We start from the raw sequence: 24293 nt of genomic DNA, 5'->3' as shown, positions 1-24293 counted from the left end.
GAGTACAAAACAAATTCCTAAAAATAATTTTAAACTAAAGCAACATATGAAAGCGTAGCTAAACGTGAAGACAAAGTGGTCTATGCCACTCTGTTTGCATCTTAGTTACAAGTCTGTGGTCAAGGAAAAGTCTATTCATAAAACTACAGAACATCACAGTGCTGTAAATAAGTCCCTGCAGGGTATTTGCACAAAAGCACTGCCATTTTGTACAACAGGTATTTGCAGTTAAAGAACTGTGGAACTCCCAAAGGATAAAGTACTTAAATAATTGTTCACTAGGAAGTGTTCATCAAGGCAGAAAACAACTGCTCACCCCTACAGATATTAGGATATTTATAATAAATAAAATAAAAACAAAATAAAAATCAAGCTACATTTTTGTATTACTCTGGGTTTTTTAGATTATTATTATTCAAACATCAGGCTTCTCAATGTTTTATTGTGAAATGAGCTGTGAAGTGCCACCACTAAATTCAGATTCACCAATTCATTTAGGTTGGAAGGGATGCTAGGACCTTTCTTGTTCAACGCCCTACTCAGAGCAGGATCAAAATTAATTCAGACCAGGAGTTTGTCCTGTTAAGTCTTGATAACTTTTGCAGCATTAGAAGTCACTGTTAGAAACTGAAGTATCATGAAATGTAAACAATACAGCCTAGCCTACAAAACACTTTTATTCAAAAAAAAAAAAAAGGCAAAAAGAGGCTGTGCCATAATTTAGATAAGAATCACCAGAAAATTACCCCACTCGCATCCAATTTTCTAATTAAGCTGAAACAATTGTTGCTTTTAAGTCAAACATATTAAGGTCTTTATTTCAATTCAATATTGCAACTCCCATTCAGCAAAAAGCTTTAGGGATTTTTTTTGTTTGATCATATCTAAAGCTCTTAACATAGCTCTTTGTAAGGTAAGAAGGAGGAAAATGCAAATTAGGGAGAACAAGATCCAAAGTAAATGTTTGCATTAATTTCTGCCTCTTAAAAAGACAAGTCTCTGAAATAGTTACTATCATGGAACACCAATTAGAGCACTGTGAAAGTTCACTGTTGGTTGTTGACTCAAATTAAATGTTGGCCTTTTAACCAGCAGTTACTCAAGACAGGAAGTGGCAGGCTTTGTCTGACTTCCACTTCTAATTTACAGTCTTGAAACTAATGCTATGAATGTTCATGAACAATCTGTGTCACATACTGTTCAACTGAATTACAGTTATAACTATTTAAAGCTTCAGCTGAACCATTGTTCTTCCTTCTTGTTCTTATCTCCTCCCAATAACATTCTTATTTATAATAGTCATTTGTGCTTATTTACTCACCCCCAACAAAGCCAGCTTTGATCATAATCTTTAGAATTGTGTGACTACCATTATTTACACTAACTAGTTAAAAATGTGACAAGCTCATTGCTGGTGAGGACCATGATGCAGAGATTTCAGAGTTGGCTCTGGAACTAGAAGTAATGCAAGCATACCTGTTTGAAACCAAAGCTGAATGCAGTTTTTACCCAAGCAGACCCTGCATAGCCAGATACCATAGCAATGCAAGTAGAGCTTCAGCTGATGCGAGTGACAGGTCCCTTCTCCAACCCATTCTTCAATAAATCTGCACTCCAGCGCTGTGCCTGAACTAATAACTAGGCACATCTTCATGCCAAGGTAACTCCATTGCTCTCAAAATACAATCGGGCCATGCACCTTCCTTGTATGCTGCTGCTACATTAACATTTTAACCTCTGCACCATATTCTATAGTCCTAAGCAGACACACTCCAAGTATCCGAACAAATGAAACTGCACCAGTATAAGACTTTCTCAACTCCTGTGACAATCCATGTTGTTGTTCCCCTCCAACTTCATTGCATACCAGCACTGTGCTTCTCATAGATACCAGTTGCCACCTGTGGTTGACTACATTGTAAGTCTCTGAAAGAACAGAATATGGCAGGTCATTCTTCTCCCTTTGTGTGAAAGATACCATATAAGTCCTAAAAAAGCCTTAGAATCAATATTTGCATTGCATTGTTCTTATTTTCTTCTCCTTTAGGGAACACACTCTGGAATAAATTGAAACATAAGATCTGACTGTACTAATTCCTCTGCCCTGGAACACTGAACTGGGAGACAAAATTGCTATACAAGTAAGCACCAATGCACAGAATTTTTTTTATATAATTAAAATGCATGTAAGGAGATGTGACAAAGGCTGATATTGCTATGCTTTGCAGTGTAAGTCAGGAAAGGTTTTGACCAAATGAATGTTGTAACAAACTTGATTTGAATTTTGAGAAATTATGGGCTGGTATTAATCTAAGCATTGCAAACCATGGCCCAGGGCCTGTGACCCAAAGTCCACCTGTGGACAGCAGTACTAGGAGACCTTGACTCGGCTGCACTGACAAAAGCAATTGTTGAATTCTGAGAAAGTAAGCAAGCTAAAACCTTGCAAGTTAACAGAGGTGGAAATCACAGATAGAAACGTAATTGTTGAAATAGTACAAGTTAATGTCTCAGAAAAGTCAAATACAGACATGGAAAGTTATAAAACCCTTAAAAAACTGAAAGTGTGCAACTTCACAAGATGAAAAGTATGCCTGTATCAAGAAACAAGGGAGGCCAACACATCCTTACCTGATTGACAGCTGCTGGCCCGACAGAGACTTATCAGGTGTCTGCATCAAAGGTGATTAGCATACTATTGCTTAGCCTAGTGGCACATTTTTTCTAGGTACCTAGTCCACATACTAGTGAACATAGATGTGCTGTACTTTTAAACTGCTTGTAAAGCCTCTGCAAACTGACAGAGAACCCTACTGGGAGGTTTACAACATGAAACCAAGCAGGTGTATGAGTAGTGTCCCCCATAACCCTGGCAAAAATGGACTGCTTAAACTAATTTCTCTTAGGGAATTCATTCAAAAGAACTCATTAACCTTGGAGAAATGGGAGTAAAGGTGGATAAAGGATGGACAAAAACATTGCTATTGATAATCTCAAAAGCCAATAAATAGATTTAAATTCAGTACTACCCAGTTTAGAAAAGCTTAATCTTCTCTTCAACACAGCATCAATAGCAAACAACTAACGGACCGAGTTTATTTCCTACCATGCCACCAGGTACATCTAAAAAATTTACCAGTCAGACCAAACGCAGATAGTTTCTGTATTTGTCGCGTGCAAGACTCTTGGTCACTCTTATAGCAACTCAAGACGTAAATGCCAAGGCTGAATTTAACCCTCTTAAATTAACACTAAATAGTATCTTTGAGTCTAAGACATGAACTAAAAGCGTTGTTCTCCACCTCTCCTCTGCCAGGAAGCTGCCAAAATGGTGAATTACCTGCTCCTGTTGTTGACCAATAATCTGACCGAAGACCTGCTGCACAGAAAAAGAGTTGTGTAAGTCATCTTATTCGCCCAAAATCCAGAATTCAGGGTTTAATTCAATTACACGTCTTTAATCATAACACTGACAAAACAGCTATCTCAACAAGGCAGGCTGCCCAAGCCCCCTTCATTTTTGCAAATTTTGCAAGCAGCTTTGGAGCTATCGTGTCCCCAGACATCCTAGCACCTGAGGCAAGAAGAAACTGTATGTCAATTAAGCAGTCAAATTTAATTGAAGGACTGAGACAGAGGTACTCAGGAGGTCATTTTCTCACCTTTGACCGGCAAGTTTTTTTCAGCTTTCAGCTGGACAGAGTTGTTCAAATGAAGCTTGTTCTGTCCTTTGTTCATAAAGATGAAAATCATACAACATTTTGTAGCTAATTACATTAAACAGAAACTTGAATCCTACATTGTTAATTTCTTCCCCAGACAGGAATAGCACATGACTAGTTTAATGAATGGGCAGCTTTATAATCTGTTTCTTGATCTATAATAAAGGGGTGACAAGAATCTCATTTTCAATGGAGGGGCTAAAGTCTGATCCATGTGGAAAGCTTAACCCGTCACCTTTCTATACTTTTAAAGACACAGACTAACCCAAATCTGAGCTGGCTATAAGGTGTCAAGCTTAGCTCCTGAATTTAAACATAAGCACTCGAAGCAAAGGAAGTTTTTCAGTCGGTGTTCACAGGGATACTTTGTACCTTGATTTGACCTCAAACCTGGTTTTGATTTTCCTTTTCCTTTCTTTTTTTTCCTATAGTAATTTTAGTATTAGAAGCTAAAGATGCTGGATGAAGATTTTGGTTTATTCATAGAATTTGCTACTCCAAGATAAAAATGTTTGCTTAACTAAGTATTTCCTCAAGGACATGGGTATGTGCTAATACTAACCACTTAGCACAATGGAGTCCATGTCGACTGCAAGGCCCTGAAGACTTCCCACTGAGGTCCGGTTAATGATACTTGTCTGAATGGAATCCTTTAAAATGGCAGCCACACAATCCTCACAAAGCACTTGGCCTTTCGCTTGTGGTACCACAAATACGATCCAGAAATGAATAAGGAGGCCTCCATTGTTGTTGTTACTGAAATAAAAAGGTCCTACAGATTACCATCATATTGAAAGTTTTCTGAAGACTAGACTCTCAACGCAAGCTTCTGAAGTACAAATTTAGAAGGGTACGGCTTATTTCCATCTTGATTTGTTGCTTTGACACACTAAATGTATTTTCTCTCGCCCCCAAAGAAAAATCCCCAAGAAGCCCAAAATGCCAAACCGCACTCTTTGCACCCAGTTGGGGATCTTCACTAGGCTGACTTCCTGCGGGCTACTGACTTTTGACATCTATGGAAATCATCATATCTACTTGAATTAGAGCTAGATTATCTCCTAAAGATCATTGAATTGGAATAACTAATCCTCTAGCATTAATTGCATACGTAATACTAGAGTAAATGTACTTTATTGCAGTATAAGGATTTACTCCTTCTTCTGTCGGTAGAAAACAGTTTTATACCAATAACATTACTTATAAAATATGTGTAACTTGGCCAATAATACAGAGTTGTGCTCTAACAACATGTTTAAATGGTTAAACTGCTGTGTGACCTATCAACCAAAGCATCACCAAACCTCTTTAGGGACATTATTTCTGTTTGCCTTAGATTGTACTCCTGACAGACAAGGAACTGCTTATATGACTTTAGTTTGCCCTTACTTTCATGAAATGAATTGGTAGAGGTTATAAATGTATTTTGGTATCAGTACAAGTGCATAGCAAAGAGATTAAATCATAACCACCAAAACCAGGTTTCTTTTGTGGGCTCATTACATTATATACTACCCAGCAGAAACATAATTACATTAACCACAGTTTTACCTGACTTCTGAAACCGTGGACTGCTTATAAAATTTGGAGAAAGAGGAGGTTGTGTAGACCAAGTTCATCTGAAAGAGAAAGTATTAAGCCAATGAAGATTTAGCACTTCTGAAAATAAGCTGTTATATGCCTAGGCTTTCCTAGGAACATCCTTTTTTTTTCCACCAAGAATATGCAATCTGCATACATTTCCAGACATTCAGCAGCCAAGCTAGGCAGAGCAGCAGACATGAACAGACCAGCTCTGCAATACACCCATAACAAGTCCGATATTCCCAGGAAACATCAAATCTTCTGCCCACGGCCAGCTAACATGTACAGCACTGCTTTTTCCAAATAAATGAGTTTTGAAAATAGTGCACATTCTTTGCCCAGCAAATCCCACAGAGGGTTTCCCTATCCTGGTGCTGAAACTTAGGGCCAGTCTTCAGGAAATATGCACATACTCATAACATTTTGTGTGTTGGTACTAAGGTGCAGTTAACAGCACATATCAGAGCTTTTTCCACAGAATCACAGAAAGACTGAGATTGGAACGGGCCTCTGGTGAGCATCTAGTCCAACCCCTCTGGTCAAAGCAGGATCCGCTACACCAGGTTGCTCAGGGCCACGTCCAGTTGAACATCTCCAAGAATGAAGACTCCACAGCCTCTCTGGACAACCAGCTGCAGTGTTTGGTCGCCTTCACAGTTAAACAGTTTTTTCTAACATTTATGTGGAATTTTCTTGCATTTCACTTCAGTTTGTGTCTATTTTCCTCACTAACAGCTTAGTATTAACATATATCATTCCAATACACAACATAATATATGTGGAGAAGGAAAAACTCTGCTCATTTCATGCTGTGGGACTGCCTTTGGGTAAAGCAAGCTCTCAATTCCACCAGTTCTTTGTATGCGTGTAACAATAACCTTCATTCCTTTTGTTCAAAGAGGCACACTTCTAAAGCCACAAGGTGGCATGTACCTCAAGCTGTTCAGACCTCATCCTGATGCGTAATGGTTAAAATTAATGCCCAAGGGACTGCAACACAGGTTATTTTGAAGCAAAGGTTGTAAAAATCACATTAACATCAGTCCCTAACTTTTAGTGTTTGACACGGGAAGTTTAAACAGCTGTTTTAAGGGCCTAAATAAAATGGGCAGAGCTCAATCTTTGTCCAGATTAGGCTACAAGGGATTTTATATATTACTGTCACTATTGAAGGGAAAAGGAGCCCATCTTAAGAGGTTCTTCCACTACCAGCCTGTGGTTCTCTGGGCCAGGAGCCATGAACAAAAGGGTTTCAAGGAGATAACCAAAACAAACCCAAATCCCCCATGTCCCTACTAGCAATTTTAGTCAACAGTCATGTCACCAAGAAGTGCACTTTTAGCAATGTAAAATCCACTGGTGAGTTCAGGCAAAGTTTACAGACAAAAAAAATAATTTCCAAGTTCGGTTCAAGTAGGAGGTGGTGACATTGGCAGTCACCTCTCTCCTCTATGTGCAACAATGGCGGGATGCTCTGGGAGAAGAGCAAGACACCGGGCTCACAGCAGGTTAGAGCTGCTCCACGGAGAGTGGGGGAAGGACACGTCCTGTGCTGGTTGTCTGTCACCCCTGCCTGAAAGCAGGACTAGGAAACTAGACTGTCTGCTTTCAAGTCTGTTGTGATCCACCTTTTGGGGGCGTGGGGCGCAGGGAAGAGTCATCCCTCTTATCAAAGGTAGAGCTGGAAAACAGGAACATGAGTTTATACTATAAGATGACAAAAACTTAGCATTTATTCAAAAATCTCTTGGTTGCATCTGACTTGTTTGTTTGTTTGCTTATCAATTTTCTTACTATTGCTTGAATCCTTATGTGGATAGTGCTGCATTTCCTGACATTAATGTCCTTTTCCTCCCCACACCAAATGTCTTTAAAGTCAAATTCACTTTTAACCAAGATTCCCACCCCCTCTTCCCACTGTAGAGCAGCCTTAACTGCCTACAACAGAGTGCTACTTCTGCTTTGACTGATGCAAGGTGTTTGGGAAGAATAATGGTCTTTAGAATACCTGGGTCAGAAGGAAATGTAAATGTAAATATGTTTGAGAGATCTGGGGTAACTACAGATGCTCTAAGGCAGAAGACTGGCAGCAGATACCATTTTAAATGCAAAAGACTTCACCGGTTTAATGTCTCAAAAGTGGCAGTTAAGTTCTGAAGGACTTGTGTATAGTTCTATTCATAGACTCCGATTTGTGGGAGGAAATACGTAAATTTTTTAGTAAATGTAAAAGTTAAACAGGCCTTTTCAATGCTCCGTTTGTGATGAACAAGTTGAAAGCACTCAGGTCCTTCCTGCCTCCAGATAGCCACCCTTTGTACACAGTCTTCCAGTGGCAGGGGGGGAGCAGACCACCACAGCAGACTCAATGCCACCTGAAAGTTGCACCTCTTGTTCACAGCTCTGGTCTTTTTGCTAGCCAAGCAGCCCCCCCATCTTACCACATGCTGCACATTCTGTGCCACGGAGAGGAATTCTTTCGACTCCTTCTGCCTATATTCTGGGAGAAACTCTATGTTGGCAACACGAAACAGTCCGACAAAATACAATGCATCTTTGTTTTCTGCCTGAACTGCAAGAAACAAAGACGACAGTTAGCATCCAATTTTTATTTTGTTTTAATAAAAATGAGATTTCTTTCTGATTAAATTCTAAACCAAATTAATCCATTCAGCCTTACAGTGGAAAGGACTACCAAATGAATACTACAGTTTCACAGCCAAACTCTTCCAGAAGAGTCCCACAATATGAAGGTTAATTGAGCACCTGTTCCCTACACACAAGATAAGATACCACCATACAAATGAACCAGCATAACGAAGGCAATATCAACATCCAGGTTCTGGATCATCCCTAAGGAATCTTAGGCAATATTAGCATCAGGGGTTTAAAGAGGAGAACATAGCTTTTATTGCTCACTTCAACACATCAGGCAAGAAGAAAACACTCCACAGAAGTGATAATTTCTTGTCCTATCCAGTGTTTTTACAGGTCTTAAAATAAATATTTGCCTTCTATATTCTACTCCTCTTTAATTTCTTTAAATCTATTTTGCATGAGAGACAAAACTTACTTGGCCTTCAGCAGGCCAAGAAACACAGTGGAAGTCAAAATTTGAGGAATCAAGTTCATATGAACTGTCGGGTCTATGCAATTAGCTAGCACATGTAAAAAAATGTTTCGCGTAACACTTAAGATAAAAAGTCACACTTCCTAAAGCCAACAGCTATGCCTGCTCTTATAATTACTTGTTAATTCAACTGTCTGAAGTCTTAACAAAGATGTCCAAAAGTCTTTCAGGCCCCATTTAAACAAGTTTCATGTTTATTTTAGAAACAGCCTTCAGGACAAGTGAGATCCTAAACCCAACTGAAAGTGCGACTGGGGAGAGTGACGTATGAAATTGGCATGAGCTTTCAGCAACTCACCAATGAAGAGCCACAGTAATGTCCAGGTTACAACTCCTAAAATGAATAGAATGAGGGTAAAGAGAATTATTTTGTTCTGAAAATTCCACAGCAACTTATCTTTTTTCTTCAGTTTCAATTTGCCATGTTTTTTCCTTGCCAGAATCCTCTTTGCCAACTTATCTTCCGCAGCTACCATTTGAACTGAGATGTTGGCTACCTAAAATAAGGTAAAAGACAACAAAAAGTGTGGAACATTTCTAACAGCAATTGACTGACCAATGAGTAGAACAGATTCCAACACATATTTGTCTGTTACTGCGTACACACAACTATAATTAACTTCGTAGCAGTTTAAAACTCCAGTCAGAAAGTAAGGTCCTTTTCTTCCAGACGCTTGCTGATATAACACAGTCAGTCCCTATTGCATAAGGATGCAAAACCACAATATACCCTAGGATAACAGCTCACCACACAACAGCTATCCAGCACTAACCATCTGACTGAATGCTAATATCCTTGTGCATTCCTCATTAGTGTAAATTAGCCCTCTTTAGTCGAAAAGGTAGACAACACTGAATTACCTTGCACGGCCTGCAGCTGAGATGTATACACAGACAAGTACTGCAGAACAGCGGCTTTTCACCAGCAGCTTGGTATCATAACCTAGCGAGGTGTCTCATGACCCAAATAGTTGCTATGCTTACGCGAATTTTGTGCAGAAGCAGACACACGTTCAGCCATTCATCCCCTTTGCGTGAAGCAGGAGGGAAGGGTTAGCATGACATTCAAATAGTCAATCTTTTTTCCAATACTATGGCTTGTCATTTCCCTGCTAAAGAACCAAGAGACAGGCATAGGCACACTATCATTTCTTCCTCCCAGCCCATGGTCAAAATGTCACTGCTGTTTGAAAAAAAACCACTTTCTTCTCAGACCAGAACTATCCCTATACAAGTGGGCTCAACTCATTCATTCCTCAGAAAAAGGTCTCTGCTTCCTTTCAGGATGAGGAGCAATAGGTACAGACATCCTCCTCCTGCACGTCCAGCTCCCTCTGAGAAGTTGCCTCCACTGAACAGGAGGACACAGCACAGGCCTCGCTGGGATGGGACCTGGACAAGGTCATCACCTGGATATCCAGTCCCTTGACATTTTAACTACAGTCCCAGATTTTCTAAAGCTAGATTCAAAATATCTCCTGACCATCTTATCTAGGTACAAAAGACTACTATGTGACCATTTATGCATTTGCAGGAGCAGTTTCTACTTCCTAAAAGTATCTTACCTATCTACAGTTTGGTCTGTTCTGGAAAATCTGTTTGTACCAGACAGTCCCCCAGGAATTTTCCTCTGCAGGAGATAATCAACGCATTTAATCGTACAAGTAATGTCTATCATTTGCTGCAGGCACAGCAATAGCTGCCTGAGGAAATCTCTGGGACTTCATAAAATTCCCACGTGGAGAGCTACTGTGACAGTCAAATGCTTTGTTGCAAGATCAGTGAGAGGTTCAGTCACCTTTTCAAGACAATTCATCGTCTCATCTATGCAGAAGTTAGCTGGAGAGTGCCTGGACCACTCAGGGCGTTAATGACCAAGTGCACTGGGTATGAACACAGGCATAGCTGTGATACCCAGCTGCACCAGAATTAGAACCATAAAAAAACCCCCTTGAATTTCCTCCTTCTATCACAACTATAACATAAGTTACATAATATTGCCACATCAATAAAGAACACTCAGGAAAAATATTCCAAAACCATGTTGACACTAATGAGACGGAAGCTCTCAAGAGGCTGCCTTAGGAAGCTGTGGGTTCTCCATGACTGGAGGTGTCGACAAACATCAGTCGGCCATGAGCAGCAAGGGTTTTAGTGGGAAGTCTTCTATGAAGCACAAAGCGGTCTTTGAGACAAAAAGACCTGGCTCAGAAGCTCATATATACAAAGATGAAACTGAGCTTCACCATTTTAAAGATGAAGACCAAAACAAAAAAAAAAGATCTTTTTCCTTGGTTTTGGAATAGCTTGATTCATTTTAAGGGCATCTTCAAAGTGTGTCTCCCCCATGTCACAGCTGATTTTATGCCACTTGTGGGCTAGGACCTACTCAGAGGTACATCATCTCTCAGCAATGCAAATCAAGAATCTCTAATGGAGACAAATGATAGCTGGTCTATGATTTGCCTAAGGTGCAGATAGCCTCACTCTGCTGAGGGACAAACCCCTGTCCCATCACCTATCCCCTTCTGTGCCCACACAGAGGAATTCACAATCACGCTAGAACAGATGCACATACCCTCAGAAGGTACACTGCAAGAGTGTGTGGCCTGTTGTAGACTAAAATGCATGGACACAAGGCTCATTTTTCATCCCTACTAACTATATTTCACTTGAGGAGGGAGACAACTCTGAAAGTCAGGAAACACCCAGCTAAGAACTGCACTCCAATTTATCAGTGTAGGATGCTAAGTTTAATACAGTGGCTACAAAAATGTGCTAATGGAGCTTAATACCCAGGAAATGACAAGCACAACTACTAGTCATTTGCAGAAGTGGTGCTGTGAAATAATCTACAATAAGTGGTTGTTTCGTTCTGTCCAGCACCAGTAGAGCCACATCTGAAGTACTGCGTCCAGTTTTGGGCCCATCACAGTATAACAGAGATGTTGACAAACTGGAGCGATTCCAAGGGAGGGCCACCAAGAGGCGACAGGCTGGAGGATATGATGTACAGCAAAAAAATTGAGAGCCCCGAGATTGTTTAGACGGAGACAAGAAGGCAAAGACAGTGTGAGTAAGTCTAATTATAGATTTCCCTATCTAAAGCAGGTTATGGAGAAGACAGAGCCACAGTTTTCTCACTGATGCACAGTGAAGAGACAGCCACAACACACAGCAGCAGGGGAAATTCCAGCTAGACTGGGGGGAGCGAAGTGTATTTCACCATGAGGGTCATACACCTGAGCCATGCCCAGAGAGGTCAGGGAACCTCAGTCCCTGGAGATATTCAAAAGTCAGTGGGACAATACCCAAAGAAATCTGTTCTGGCTTTGATGTTAGCCTCGTTTTTTAAAAAATTAAAAACCTTCAGAAGTCCCTACCAACATAATATTTTCTATGATTCTCTGATATTATGCCCTAGTAAAGCTTTCAGTAAGAGAGCTCTGTGTATCCTCACAGAGGGAGCATAAGCAACATCACCACAAATATCCTGCCAGTCTCGTAGTCAAATACAGTGGCTAACAATCTTTGACCTCAGAGTTGAGGATGTTCAAAGACGAGAAGAAAAATGAATAATAAGTAATAAAGAGTAGAGTAGTAAGAGCCAGTAGTACACTTTACAATTTCCTCAAACAAAACGTGAAAACACTGAACTGGAAGATTTCAGACTCTTATCTTCTATCTAGGTAATTAACTACACTTGTTTTGCATGTTCTCAACAAGGACTCAATTTGCCCATCTTCTGTATTTTTGAAAAACCTTATTGAGTATAATCCTGACAACGAAATTTCCTATTTGTTTAAAGCTCAGCTCTGTCATGTAAAGTTCCCTTATAAACTCAGGTGTTCAACAGGACAGCTTGAAGCAGCTGAACGAACGCTCAGTTCTCAAACCTGAAATTTAGGCCACTTTCATCAAGGTTCCCCCAAGAATATTTTGTATTTAAGTTTTCCCATGTCATTCATTTTTGTAACTGCAGAACTAACCAGACATATTTATTCTTAAAAATTAGATAGCAAGTTCCCGTCAAGGATTGTTAAAGACTGCTCAGGATTTACATCACTGGACTATAAGTATGCACTTGAAACAACTAATGCCTTTGTTGCATCTACCTCAATCTAATCTTATTTTAAAATATGCACTTCGTGTATCAAGGTTCGCATGGCAAAGTTCTCTATTACACAGGATTCATAGGAATATTGAATGCTATGCTCTACATTTTAAGTATTTCCCTAGGTTATATCAGTTTACCATAAACACTTTATAGTAAGAAAAACAAAGGCAAAGTTAAGCTGTTCCCTTCCCTTAATAAGGATCACAATTCTTAATTCAGTTTTCCTCTCTACTGCGACTTAGTTCTTGTACTGTAGAATTCGTTTCCAGCTGAAATTGCAATTTGACTATCACCATACACTGAATTATTTAATTGTTTCTTTGTCATGAGTTAATGCTTATGCAATAATCCCCTTCTGTATCTTCTCAGGGAAGAGCAAAACACTTTACCTACTTTAATGTTGCCTTTCTTGCCTAGAAATTCGTCTCTTTTTGGAAAAACGTACTGCCATGACACTAAAATAAGCTTTTCCTCTTGTCACACTGACATTCTCATTATTTCAGTTATCTGAAAATACATGTTACTAGCAATCTGAAGGTATACAAACATATGTTGTCATTTTCAGATTGAGTTATAAAATAGAAAGTTATAACAAATTTAACTGAGATGTTAAGTTTAATACTTGAGAATTACATCTAAGAGATCTAATAGTGTCAAGAAGTGTATGAAATGAAGAATGCTTAAGTCACCTACTTACACTTAGTTCTTCTTCAGGTTTAGCTGCTGGGTGATCATTTTTTTCATCCATTCCAGCAGAATTAACTTTATTGCTTGTCCCAGCTGAAAAAGAGCCTTGCACCTTTTCTCAGGCACCACTTCTACTTCTGAAGCTGAAGACAGCTAAAAGCAATGTCCAGGACTAAGAGAGGCATCAATTTACTTTGATGAGTTTCCAATTGTAACCGCATCTGCCCTGTTACTCTTTTGTGAATATTAGAAGGATGCTATCAAGTAACTTTAGACATCAAAGTCGGACTGAATAAATACTTTTCTTAGTCTTTTTAAGCTGAAAGAGATTCTAACTTGTTAAAACAAAATCACAGTGCTAAAATCTATATCTCATTAAAGCTTCACAAAATTAGTTGCCATAAACAAGAGAAGTAGCAAGGAAAATGTAAATATGAGAGCAAAATCATGTGACTAAAAGAAGAAAAATAAATGTAAGCACTTTGCATGAGAGTGCTGCAAATAGCAGATAAGCATTGCAAACCAAGAACAGCATTTTGACTCTTTTCTAGAATTTTGTAATGTGCCTTTTGAATAAAATTTGGTTATTTTATTGTAACAGAGAAATAAGCTGCTCCAGGCAACGTATTTCGTATTGTTAATATAGATCAGGCTTTGAACTGAGAATCCTTTTTGTAATCAGATGCAGGAAGTCACTTGTACCATAACAGTTCCATCCTATTTTCTTTGATAATTAAATATTTATAGAGGATGTAAACCAGTACTTTCCTCAACGGATGCTAACTATAGAGCTGTCTTTACTTTTAAGTGATTAACAATCTCAATGCCTTCCTTGGGTCAACTTCAGAAATGGCACTGGAGAAATGCCAACTTTTTATAATAAAAAAAACACATTCCATTAATTTATCTTTGAAGATATAAAACCTAGACTAACAACCATATAAACTTTAGCAACACAGTAGTGTAGAGGTATAGAATAGAAAAGACATAGCCAGACCTCATAACAGGTGAGCTCCAGGCACGACCTGCAATAGGTGACTTCAACTACAAGGCAAACAATCCTACAGTTAGCTAATGTACTTGTAAACTAAAATATTCCTTGTCTGTGTTTTAGTCTTTGGCTTATCCCTTGAAGCACAATACTTATGTCCTCAGGCATTGTTTGTTATTTGTTCTAGAACTGCAACATATTTTAACCATATGAAGAGATACTTTAAGCTCTTGGCCTTATGAATGTTTTAGTAGCATAGAAAAAAATCTATTTATTCCATATTACCATATATAACTGCTTCCAAGTCCCACTTTTTTCTTTTTTTTAAATTACACTTAATTTTTTTGGAACTACTGCAGTCTCTTGAAACACTCAAGTAATTCCCAAAAGGCTTCCACTATCCTGTGCACAGGGAGTTACTACGATACAAATGGTATTTCAGAAGCTGGTCCATAGATTAAAAGAGCATTGTACCTAAGAATACTTTCCCTTTGTCAGTATCAAAGCTTTTGCATGTTTATTCGATAAGTCCTTTATGCTCTGAGGAAGCACAGTTATCTCCAGATTTCACTTTTCTTCAGCTGTTAAACTTTACATATTTTCTCCTGAGAAGATAAAAATAACCATGGTGTTTGTTACTGAAGTAGCAGCAGGAGTCAATCAAAAGGTATAGTATTAAATATGTGCTTTAAACCTAGTGAGAAAATTATATGCCATTTTCTCTAGATTACACAGAAAGGCTGACGTGGAAGTTATTTCCATTCCTTCAACAAAGTAAATAACATTATTATGCACTTTTCACATACCTAAGGTGTATATGGGCCACTTGTATGAAAAAAATAAATAAAGCAAAAAATAAACTGATGGAGAAGGAGGAAGAGGTCCTCCAGGTGCCAGAGCAGAGATCCATGCCCATGAAGGAGACCACGCCGGAGCAGATAGATAATCCTGAAGGACTGCAGCCCATGGAAAACCCATGCTGGAGCAGAGGAAGAGAGTGAGAAAGAAGGAGAAGCAGAGAGAAACCACTGTATACTGACCATAACCCCCATCCCCACCACGCTACTCAGGGTTCAGGGAGTGGAGGGGAACGGGCAAGTAGAGGAGTCACAAGTGAAGAAATGAAGTTGAGCCTGGGAAAGGGTGGAGGAACAGTGTTGTTTCAATGTTTGCCTTTTTGTTTCCCACTAGCTGAATTAGTAGTTACATTTTTGTTTTACTTGGCAATAAATTAAGTCAGTTTTCCCCATGTTTAGTCTGTTTTGCCTGTGACAGTAATTGGCAAGTAATCTCTCTGTCTTTATCTCAACCCATTAATTTTTTGTTCTTCCTGTTTTCTCCCCCCATCCTGCTGAGGAGGGGAGGGAGGGATGGAGCGGCTGGGTGGGAGTTTGGCTGATAGCCATGGCTAACCCACAAGAGTGTTGCTGTACCTCGTTTTTACTTTCCTCTCTCCTCCTTTTAAAATGCAAAATTAAGGTTTGAGGTTTTTTCAAGATAAGCGTATTCTGTTTCCAAGTAAATCTAAGAATAAAGAGGCTGACAAACTGAAATAAGACATGAAACACATTAGAATTAAAATTATCTTATGAAAGCGAGCACCGCTGTTTCGTTCTGTTTCATTAATTGTATGTTCGCTATATAAAAAAAGTCTGAAGATTAAAAAAAATCCAAAGCCAATGCAAATCATAGGCTTACTCTCAGGTTCCCCTGAGAGATACCAGTGATTCCAGCTCAGCTTGAAAACTTAATATGAGCCAATTATTCCATTTCTGAGCTCTGTGGAGAAACGTGCTTTCACATAGGTCCATCTGGAAGGGCGACTGGTTTTGAGCCATTACTTGGTATGCATGAACTGGTATTAAGCAGCTTGACTTTATCTCCTGAAAGCAATGCATATCAAAACATACCTGTTATCTCTTTTTGACCCAAATCGACATAACACCTATTACTTTCAGAAGCATCCTATTTTCTTGCCCTTGTCATGGCTTCCAGAGCAGTCCCACCTCCTCATGCTTTCCTACTACTACTACAAAACGCACGGTCACAAAGCACAGACTTCTCAGTTTATTCACACAATGACAGTGACGTGTGGTTTTACTTGCATCTTTCTCTCTTAGGGCTGTGGTTTCCACATGCGCATCTGTTTGGCAGCCTGGCTTTCTGTTCCCCCTCTCTCTCTCCAAGACCCCCACACAACAGGGGCAGCCTATTAGCCTAAGCTGTGACTCCCCCAGCCCACTGAGTCCCTGATTAAGGGAAAGGCTGCAGCAGATCTATGCAACAGCCCCAAGCCACAGCTGAGACGTCTGCCTATACTACACAGACATCATGGAGGAAGCTGGGATACCAACAATTTGGCTCTCCAGCAGAAAAAGCTCGTCTTGCACTGCACAAACTTAATGCTATGCTAGGACAGAGGTAGGGTTCATCTCACCTGTCTCAGACTATCTAGAAGCTAGGCCTATAAATCCAAATTTGTTTTCTAGACTCAGTCTGTACTCAATTGTGACAGAGAAGCATTCAAGACAGAGATGAATCACACTTTCACCACTAAGTACAAATAGAAAACAGGCAATTATCTCAGGCTTGAGCAAACCTACCATCTACAAAATCCTCTCTGTATAATAGATGTCTTTCCCTTCTGACCAAAACTGCCTTCACAATCAGTTCAGAGGCAGTCTTGCTTGCTCCTTTAACTGACAGGAGCCTAGAACCAGCTTGCCAGCATCAGCCCACTAATATATTGGGGGGCTCTAGAGAGCTACTAACCTCAGCATGTCATTTTTTCCTAAACTGAGCATCAAAAAGTGACAGAGTTTGCTTGTATTTCAGGGTCTTCCTTTGCTAAGCAGGAATGTCTAACAAGCTGCAGAAAAACATGGGAGGAAGAAGAGTTCATACACAACGCAAAGTTAATTCTGTTAAAACCTGGTTTTAGTACTGGTAAGATTTCTCTTTCCTATTCCTTGTATCTGCTTTTCTTTAATCAAAACCCAGGCAAAGCAAAGGTCTTAACATGCCTGTGAAAATTAAACAAGGGTTTAAATTATGATTTATGATAATATTTGAGAAGGCATTCATAAAGCTTCGAGTCAACCAGTTGTCATCAGAGCTGACACAGACTAACGCTCTGCAATTGCACACTTTGTCCTTTGAATAATTTCTTCAAATTACAGCCAAGATTACTTCCAACAGAAGAAGGAAAGGTATTGGTTGTCCTTCCTAATAACCCAGATGAATTTGTAATTCAGTTTGAACCTAGAGAAGGTCAAATACCTATGTCTTCGATAAGCACATACTAATAATAACTGGTATGGTATTAATAGTCTGCAGAGACCTGCAGACACACAGGCAAGTCATTAACGTTTTGGATACACCTCTTCCATCACAGGAGAGAGAACCAGCACAGAATACCTGTTTCTTTAATTTTTTTGAAGTTGAAATTTTAAGCAAGTTGAAATGAGACTCTTACCAAAGTATGGAAGTGGGTGGCAATTGATTACTAAACACTAAGTTATTAATAATTGTCTACTAACATATGTTTCAGTATCCATTTTGAACCTCTTTCTCCTCCTCCACTGAATGAATACCATGCTGCTTGCTTTCGAAATCTTTGTCACCTGGAGATGCAGCTTCAAATCACAGCGCTCATATTTATTTTTCTTCCCCTTGAGCTCTTACTTAATTTCTGATTCCTGACAATGCTTGACTATGCGCTAGAGGCTTCCAATGTAACTAAATAGTTTCCAACAGACAAAATAATCTTGGACATTACAGGCAATTGAGCTGTCTTCAAAGATCCGGACACGGCATGTAACTGCCATTGACAGAGCACATCATCTGAACTGAAGCAGCTGACCGCCTTGCATAGCAGCTTCCCTAGGCACTAATAGAGCTCTTTTGCCTCGCCTAGGCCGACTGAGAACAGCTTAGTTATTTGTATCCCCATTACTTTAAATCAAAACAAAAAGGCTAAGTGAGCACATCTTTTGGCCACAGCATCCATTTATCAGTCTGTGGCATTTTAAGGACAGACAAGCCCTGCTATTCCATCAGTTAATGGTCTTGCAGCACTCGCCTCTTATTGGGGCCACTAGCTAATTTTACTCTCAATTTCTCTCTTGCTTATATGAAAACGGACAGCTATGGATGGCAGGGAGCTCTGTTATTGGCAGGCTTCTCATCAAGACAAAGAAAATTGTAGAGTGCCTGCAGAGGCTGGGCAGTGCAACTAGCTAATTTACAAAGAAAATCTGGTGTTCAGAAAAAAAACCAACACACAAGCACAGGCAAATCAGACAAGATGACCCACTAGTGAGGGTTGTTAGCCATGAACACAACTGATCAAGAATTGCACAGTCCCCTGTTCAAACTTTTTTCAGAGATGGTCCTGATGTTCTAGCTAGATCGTCACAGTCCCCTCCGACCTTGATATCTTTGAGTACTGCAGGCAACTGCTCCATCTCAGCTGCAGGGACACTAATTTTCATTCGGGGTTGATCACCAGCTTGAATATCTATTCGTGCCTTTGGGCTGAGTGCAGTGAAATAACAGGCAGGAGTTAAGACTGGACTGATGGAAACAAAAATGACAGTCTAAATATAAAACTTGTTACTCTGAGCCACATCAGCTGCATTTGTTTCTCCCGCCTGCTTCTAGGTTCTGCATTATAGACATTGCTGTTTGTATGTTGCTTGGAGCAGCAGGACTGCAAAGGGTTGGATATGGTCGTGATCTGCATACGGCAGTGTCCTTACGCATTCGCTGTCGCATGATGAAACTGCAAGAACGGAAGAGCTATTAACAGGAGGGCGGTACAGCTCTGTTGGCTCCATTTGCAATGTCATCACAAGGCCCTGACTGAAAAAATGTTACCACAGTTTGAACTACAGCAGCGGGTTTTTTGTTTTCTTTTTACCTTTTGTGTCTGCTGTGTTGAAGCTCAGCAGAGAGAAGCACCCTTTCCAGCCCTTGGGTCTCCATACAGACTCAACTCACAGAGCTTGTGAGCCTTCCTCCAGCACTGTCATGTTATCCAGCTCCATCAGCAGACATCTCACAGCAGCACCCCTTGAGCCAGGTCTGTGGACAAAAGCTTTATCTGGGATTTAAATGCTGCATTTTGTCTACAAGCAGGCCCTGCTCCATATTCTTTCAACAGCCCTATCTCAGTGGGTTAAACCCCCTCAGTGCTAGAGCCAATCACCTCACAAAAGATAAAATGAAGCTAATCAAGAGCACTGGGGCAATCAGTCTGATCAGCAATTTGCCAAACTGGGGAAGCCACACGAGATTTTTTTTGAGGATCAGTGCTTGAGGATCAGGAGGTTATCACAGCAAGCAGCAGCTGATCACGTGTATGAGTACGGTGCCTAGTAAAGATAGCTAGTCACAGTCACGTAAGCTGCACTTGCCTACTGCAGCGAAATTTCAGCATCCTTTGTTGTCTGGAAAGCATGGGATAAGATCCCCACGCTATCCTTTGTGTACAGTAATGTCAGAATCTGCCAAGACTCCGCGCTGCCTCCGTGGAACAGAGCAGAGCTGGACGTCTGTGTGCCTTGACCTTCAGACACGGGGATCTCCCTATCTCCACTTCCATCTTGGCTGGACATCTTCCTACCTTTTGCCTGTCCAGACCTGTAGTGGATTTATTTTAACAGGCGAGATGGATTCCTCATGGTGTTTTGTTAAGTTAAAAGGAGGGGACAGCTAATTTAGGATTCTGGCAGAGCCACCCTCCTAAGAGGTTTTACTTCCATGGCCACATAACGATACAAACAAGACAAAAAAATGCCTGCACTTTTATGTGGACAGCCCGGACCCATCCTCACATAGTTCAGGATCTTGTGCAGCCTCACAGTGCCTTGGCTCTCAGTCTTGCAAGTGACATGCAGGGCTGTCAATATTTCTCCTCCAGAACCATTCCCAGGAGGCAGCCATGAGGGCCCTGCTACCCTTACAGGCTTCTGCCGAACCCTTCACATTGTTGGGATCCTGTTCAAGAGACCAAATTTCTGAACTTGTCTCAGCCTGATCATTTCTCAAACTTTTTTCTAGTAACATTTTAAAGAATAGATTTAGAATCCAATTTCCCTATGTTTCTTCGGGGGAGGAGGGGGGGAAGACTGTAAGTACAGCATGATTCCTATGGTTTAAATTGGTCATAGAAATTGTAGTTTTTAACGAGTCTTCATAACACATTGCGTTTCCAGTGCAGCCCTCCTCCTGAGGATTTTAAAGGGCTCCCAGACACCACCATAAGCCTCAGAAGCGCTTTGCATTTGTAATGAATCCCGGGGGAGGAAACATGATTCATTCTGCAAAACACCAAGCAAACAGCAATAGCCACAGCCTTTATCTCAAAGGACGAAGTGTAGTTACAAGCACCCAGCTCCTAAGTAATGTTCTATAAAGAGCTATTTTTGGAGTTAATTTTCCTCACTCCAAGGAGCAAAACAATTCAAAAAACAAATTCCTGTTCTTTTGGAGGTCCTGGCTTCCTTTTGATGGATAGACACTCATCCATCTCAGAATAAAAAGAGTTCAGCAGGGACACTGTCTTTCATTTCTTCAGCTCAGTAGCTCCCACTGGCCACGGGAGCAGCTTATCCCAGCGCAGCAGCTTTGCCTGTGCAGAGGTGAGGTTCTGGAGGGAGCATGTGCGTCCTGCTGCGCATTCAGTCTTATTTTTAGACAGCCAAGTAAACAAGCAAATGCCAGTCCTCTTTAAGCAATGTACATTACCGGTCTCTGCTATGAACAACTTCCCACTAATGCAAATAAAGATCCGCCTTCCCAAATTTCCAGCCAAGATGATAGGACTTTCGCCTTCCCTTGCTATATATAGGCTTTAAATTAGCAATATTAACTGAGAATATACAAACACTGACCAAAGGGACAACTAAGATTCTAGACCCTCGGTGACCTGTGGTGACAGAAGGAGTGGTACTGATGGCGTTAAGTCTGACTGGTTTATGTTACGGTGTGTAAAGGTTATTCATCTCCTTCTCCTCCCAAATGAGAGGATCCTCCTGTTTTCTAACAGAGCAGCTGGTTCCCCCTCCTAGGGATCCCTTCCACTTTAGTCTTTTTTTTGTCTGAAAACACCTTTTATTCTGTCCATCTTTCCCTTTATTTCATGGGTTATTTCAAGCTGTTCATCTAGCTATTCTTCTAATTCATTTACTTTCCCATTTGCATTTTTTCCTAAAGACTCACATGTATAAAACAGGCAAGTCAGTAGCAGGTAGGAAATGTTTGCTTTTGGTTTTTCTTTTCTATCAGATTGTATTTCTCCCCCATCCCTCTTTTCAGGTTTAAATAAGGAGCCCAGGGATCCAAACAATACCTTTGTTTTCTCCGCCCATTACGGGGCATTGCAGGCATCACCCCCGGCTTACGCCAGTCGCGACCACCGCAGGTCAGCCCCGTGCAGACTCGGCTGACCACCCAGTGCTCTGTTTGGGACTCGCATCTCACCACCATGACATTGCAAGTGAACAAAGAAATCCGGCTGTTTCCATCCTCCATTTTCCAATTCTGATACTCTAAAAATATCACTGCAAGGAAAGGTTTGGAAGTGTAAAGCATGCTAACTGTTCTCAGATGGCCTTAATCACGCGTGTTATACCTACAGTACAGATTAAACTAGCAATATCATTTTAAGAAGATTGTCCTAAACAGAAAGCTAAATCGCTCCTTTTATTTCAAAGTTATTATGAAGAAGGTAACATTTTCTGAAATTTGCTGTCTTCAAAACAGAAAATTCATTCTAGATGAATGTTAAGGTTTATGATTCATCCTATTATAGCTAGTACACAGCCTCTTAAAGAAAGCAGTGTTCAGAACTGAAACCTCCTTCCTCCGTACCTCCCGCTTTTGTAAGAGGCAGCATTTATACTTAGTTGAAGGGCACGAGCATCATTGCTCCTTCAGTTAAGTGCTCCCTGGGCCCATTTATCTCCGGCTAATAATCCAATTTGCCTGGATGTACTTGACTCCAGTGGGAGTGCAATTCACAGAGCAACTGCAGAAGGTAGTTCTTAAGGGACTCATCATATTACAGAGAGACAGGCATTTTAAATACAGAATATAGTCTACCAAAGTGAGGTTCACTCATGCAGCCTGCTTCAGTGACACTGCAGTACTATGGCTTGCTTTTATTTCACAACTCCCACTTAAAAAGCAAACAGCACAAAAACTCTTTAATCATTCATGGATTCATTTTACAGAATACAGAGACTGCTGAATCTGGCTGTAAACAATAGTTTTCCTTTTGATCCTCCTCCTACACCAAGTATATAAAAAGAAAGAGAAAAAGAGAAGTAATAGGAAAAAAGAAAAATAGCCAATTACTACAAATGCACTATGGTTTTTTTTCTACTTACTTTGACTCAACTGGTTACAGGTGTTTCACATCCAGAAAGCAGAGAAACCTACCACAGCAATCACTTTCACATAACACTTCTCTCTGTATTCTCTCTTGAAAGGTTATGGCAATAGCTTGACTTATTAACACACACCAAAAAAAAATTATATCTGTTCCAGCCATTGTATTTGGCACCTTATAGAACAGCTTGGATTATGGTAATGCTTCTGGGGGAAGGACTCACATAAGTAAATATTTCACAGCAGGAAAAGAAAATAACTTGTTTTTAAGCAAGACCTCCAGAGTTAAGTAAATCTCTTACAAAACACACACTAGGATTTCAGTGGGTCTCTTTTTGAGACACAAGCACAAATACTTTTTAATTACACTAAGAAATCCTAAAGAGTAGATCTCTGATATCAATAGTAGAGAACTAAACTGAGTGCAGAGGAGTCTGAAAAATAACTCCCAGGACTCAGGTCCATGCCTTAAAACTCATTGGATTGACCTTCACAGCATCAGCCAGCACATCTTAGCTGTGAGCCTTTCTCAAGTGAGCCAGCTGTCCTCTGCCCCCAGCAGCTCCTGCAAGGACCACGTGCGCTCAGGAGACGGATGCCTTCATACAGCCGCGCTCCTACACAGTTCACTTTCAGCTGTGGCCATGCTGCCCCTGCTTAATGATGGCTCCATCAACATCCAGCAATAAAACCCACTTAATAACAAACAGCCAAGAAGGATTAATAGCTGCTTTGCTGCCTTCCCAGCAGACCCTGCCAACGCTGAGCCACTTCAGGGACGCTGCCTCAGAGCAAAAGCTCCCACAACAGGAAAGCAAAGCGCACTTCCACTTATGCACATGAGCCCAAGCTTTGTTTTCCTCACCTTATCTTTCCTCAGGCAAGGCCTAAACCTTTCACTGCAGCTCCTCCATGCAATCTAGCAACCAAAACCACCTGGCACCAGCTCAAACTCTTGCTTTTCAGGAGTAAAACCTTCTCCAGCTGCTACTTGTGTGGGGACCCAGCTGTAGCCCATCTTCATAGAATCATAGAATCATTTAGGGTGGAAAAGACCCCTAAGATCATCAAGTCTAACAACTGTTGACTCTGTTCCCAAATACCCTGCTGAGGTAGGGGGAAACCAAGAAATGCTGCTTTGATTTAACACCACAACTGAGGCACAATGCTTGATTCATCTGAACTGCAGTGGCAGATCGGGGGAAAAGGTCTCTTTGGAGGATGCCAGGAGGTGGCGATGGCTCCTGGCAGATGCACCGATTCCCTTGATATCCCGCTTCTGCCTTCCAAACTGTACCTCAAGTACTGATTTTTCCAACTCGCATCAAAGGCTTTTTCTATTCCCTTGGAAAACTAACGTTGCCATGGTATCCAAGCTCTTCAAAGCCAGACCTGCATTTATGTGACTGTTTTCCTACAAGATGTGGAAGTGATTTTTGTCCCCCTTTTACCAAGGGCCGAACCCTCAAAGACCAGGTCAGGTGCTCAGCAGCTCTGGGGGTGTTAAGGCACATCCATGGGGGCAGGCGCTCCAGCATCTTTAATAACCTGGTCAAAACAACATCTCTTGGGTTGCGTGTTGGAAGGAGCTGGAAGCAGCAGAGCTACCCTTCCGTCTACATTATGTGTGGGAGCTAATACAAAGAAACTTAGAATGAAGTGTTGACT

General features: G+C 40.7%; 1 protein-coding gene across 2 annotated transcripts in view; it reads right to left on the bottom strand.

The window, feature by feature from the left end:
* The window catches only part of TMPRSS7 (transmembrane serine protease 7), a 43087-nt gene extending 19554 nt beyond the window's left edge, over window positions 1-23533 (bottom strand). The window contains exons 1-6 of one of the 2 annotated variants that reach the window (XM_087757170.1): window positions 23491-23533; window positions 8735-8933; window positions 7748-7878; window positions 5274-5341; window positions 4285-4478; window positions 3341-3379 (exon numbers count right to left, since the gene is read on the bottom strand). In XM_087757170.1, coding sequence (XP_087613296.1) covers window positions 3341-3379; window positions 4285-4478; window positions 5274-5341; window positions 7748-7878; window positions 8735-8912 — 610 coding nt within the window. In that variant the 5' untranslated portion in view covers window positions 8913-8933; window positions 23491-23533. The remainder of the gene's footprint in view (window positions 1-3340; window positions 3380-4284; window positions 4479-5273; window positions 5342-7747; window positions 7879-8734; window positions 8934-23490) is intronic. The other variant, XM_087757171.1, reaches the window with a different exon arrangement.
* Window positions 23534-24293: the final 760 nt, after the last annotated feature.

This window comes from Nipponia nippon, unplaced genomic scaffold (genome assembly GCF_047370975.1).
Source record: "Nipponia nippon isolate SJK-2023a ecotype South Korea unplaced genomic scaffold, ASM4737097v1 scaffold_2, whole genome shotgun sequence".
In the NCBI taxonomy this organism is placed as follows: domain Eukaryota; kingdom Metazoa; phylum Chordata; class Aves; order Pelecaniformes; family Threskiornithidae; genus Nipponia; species Nipponia nippon.
The sequence above is the reverse complement of the archived record's forward strand: the minus strand, read 5'-3'. Positions and strand labels throughout refer to the sequence as shown.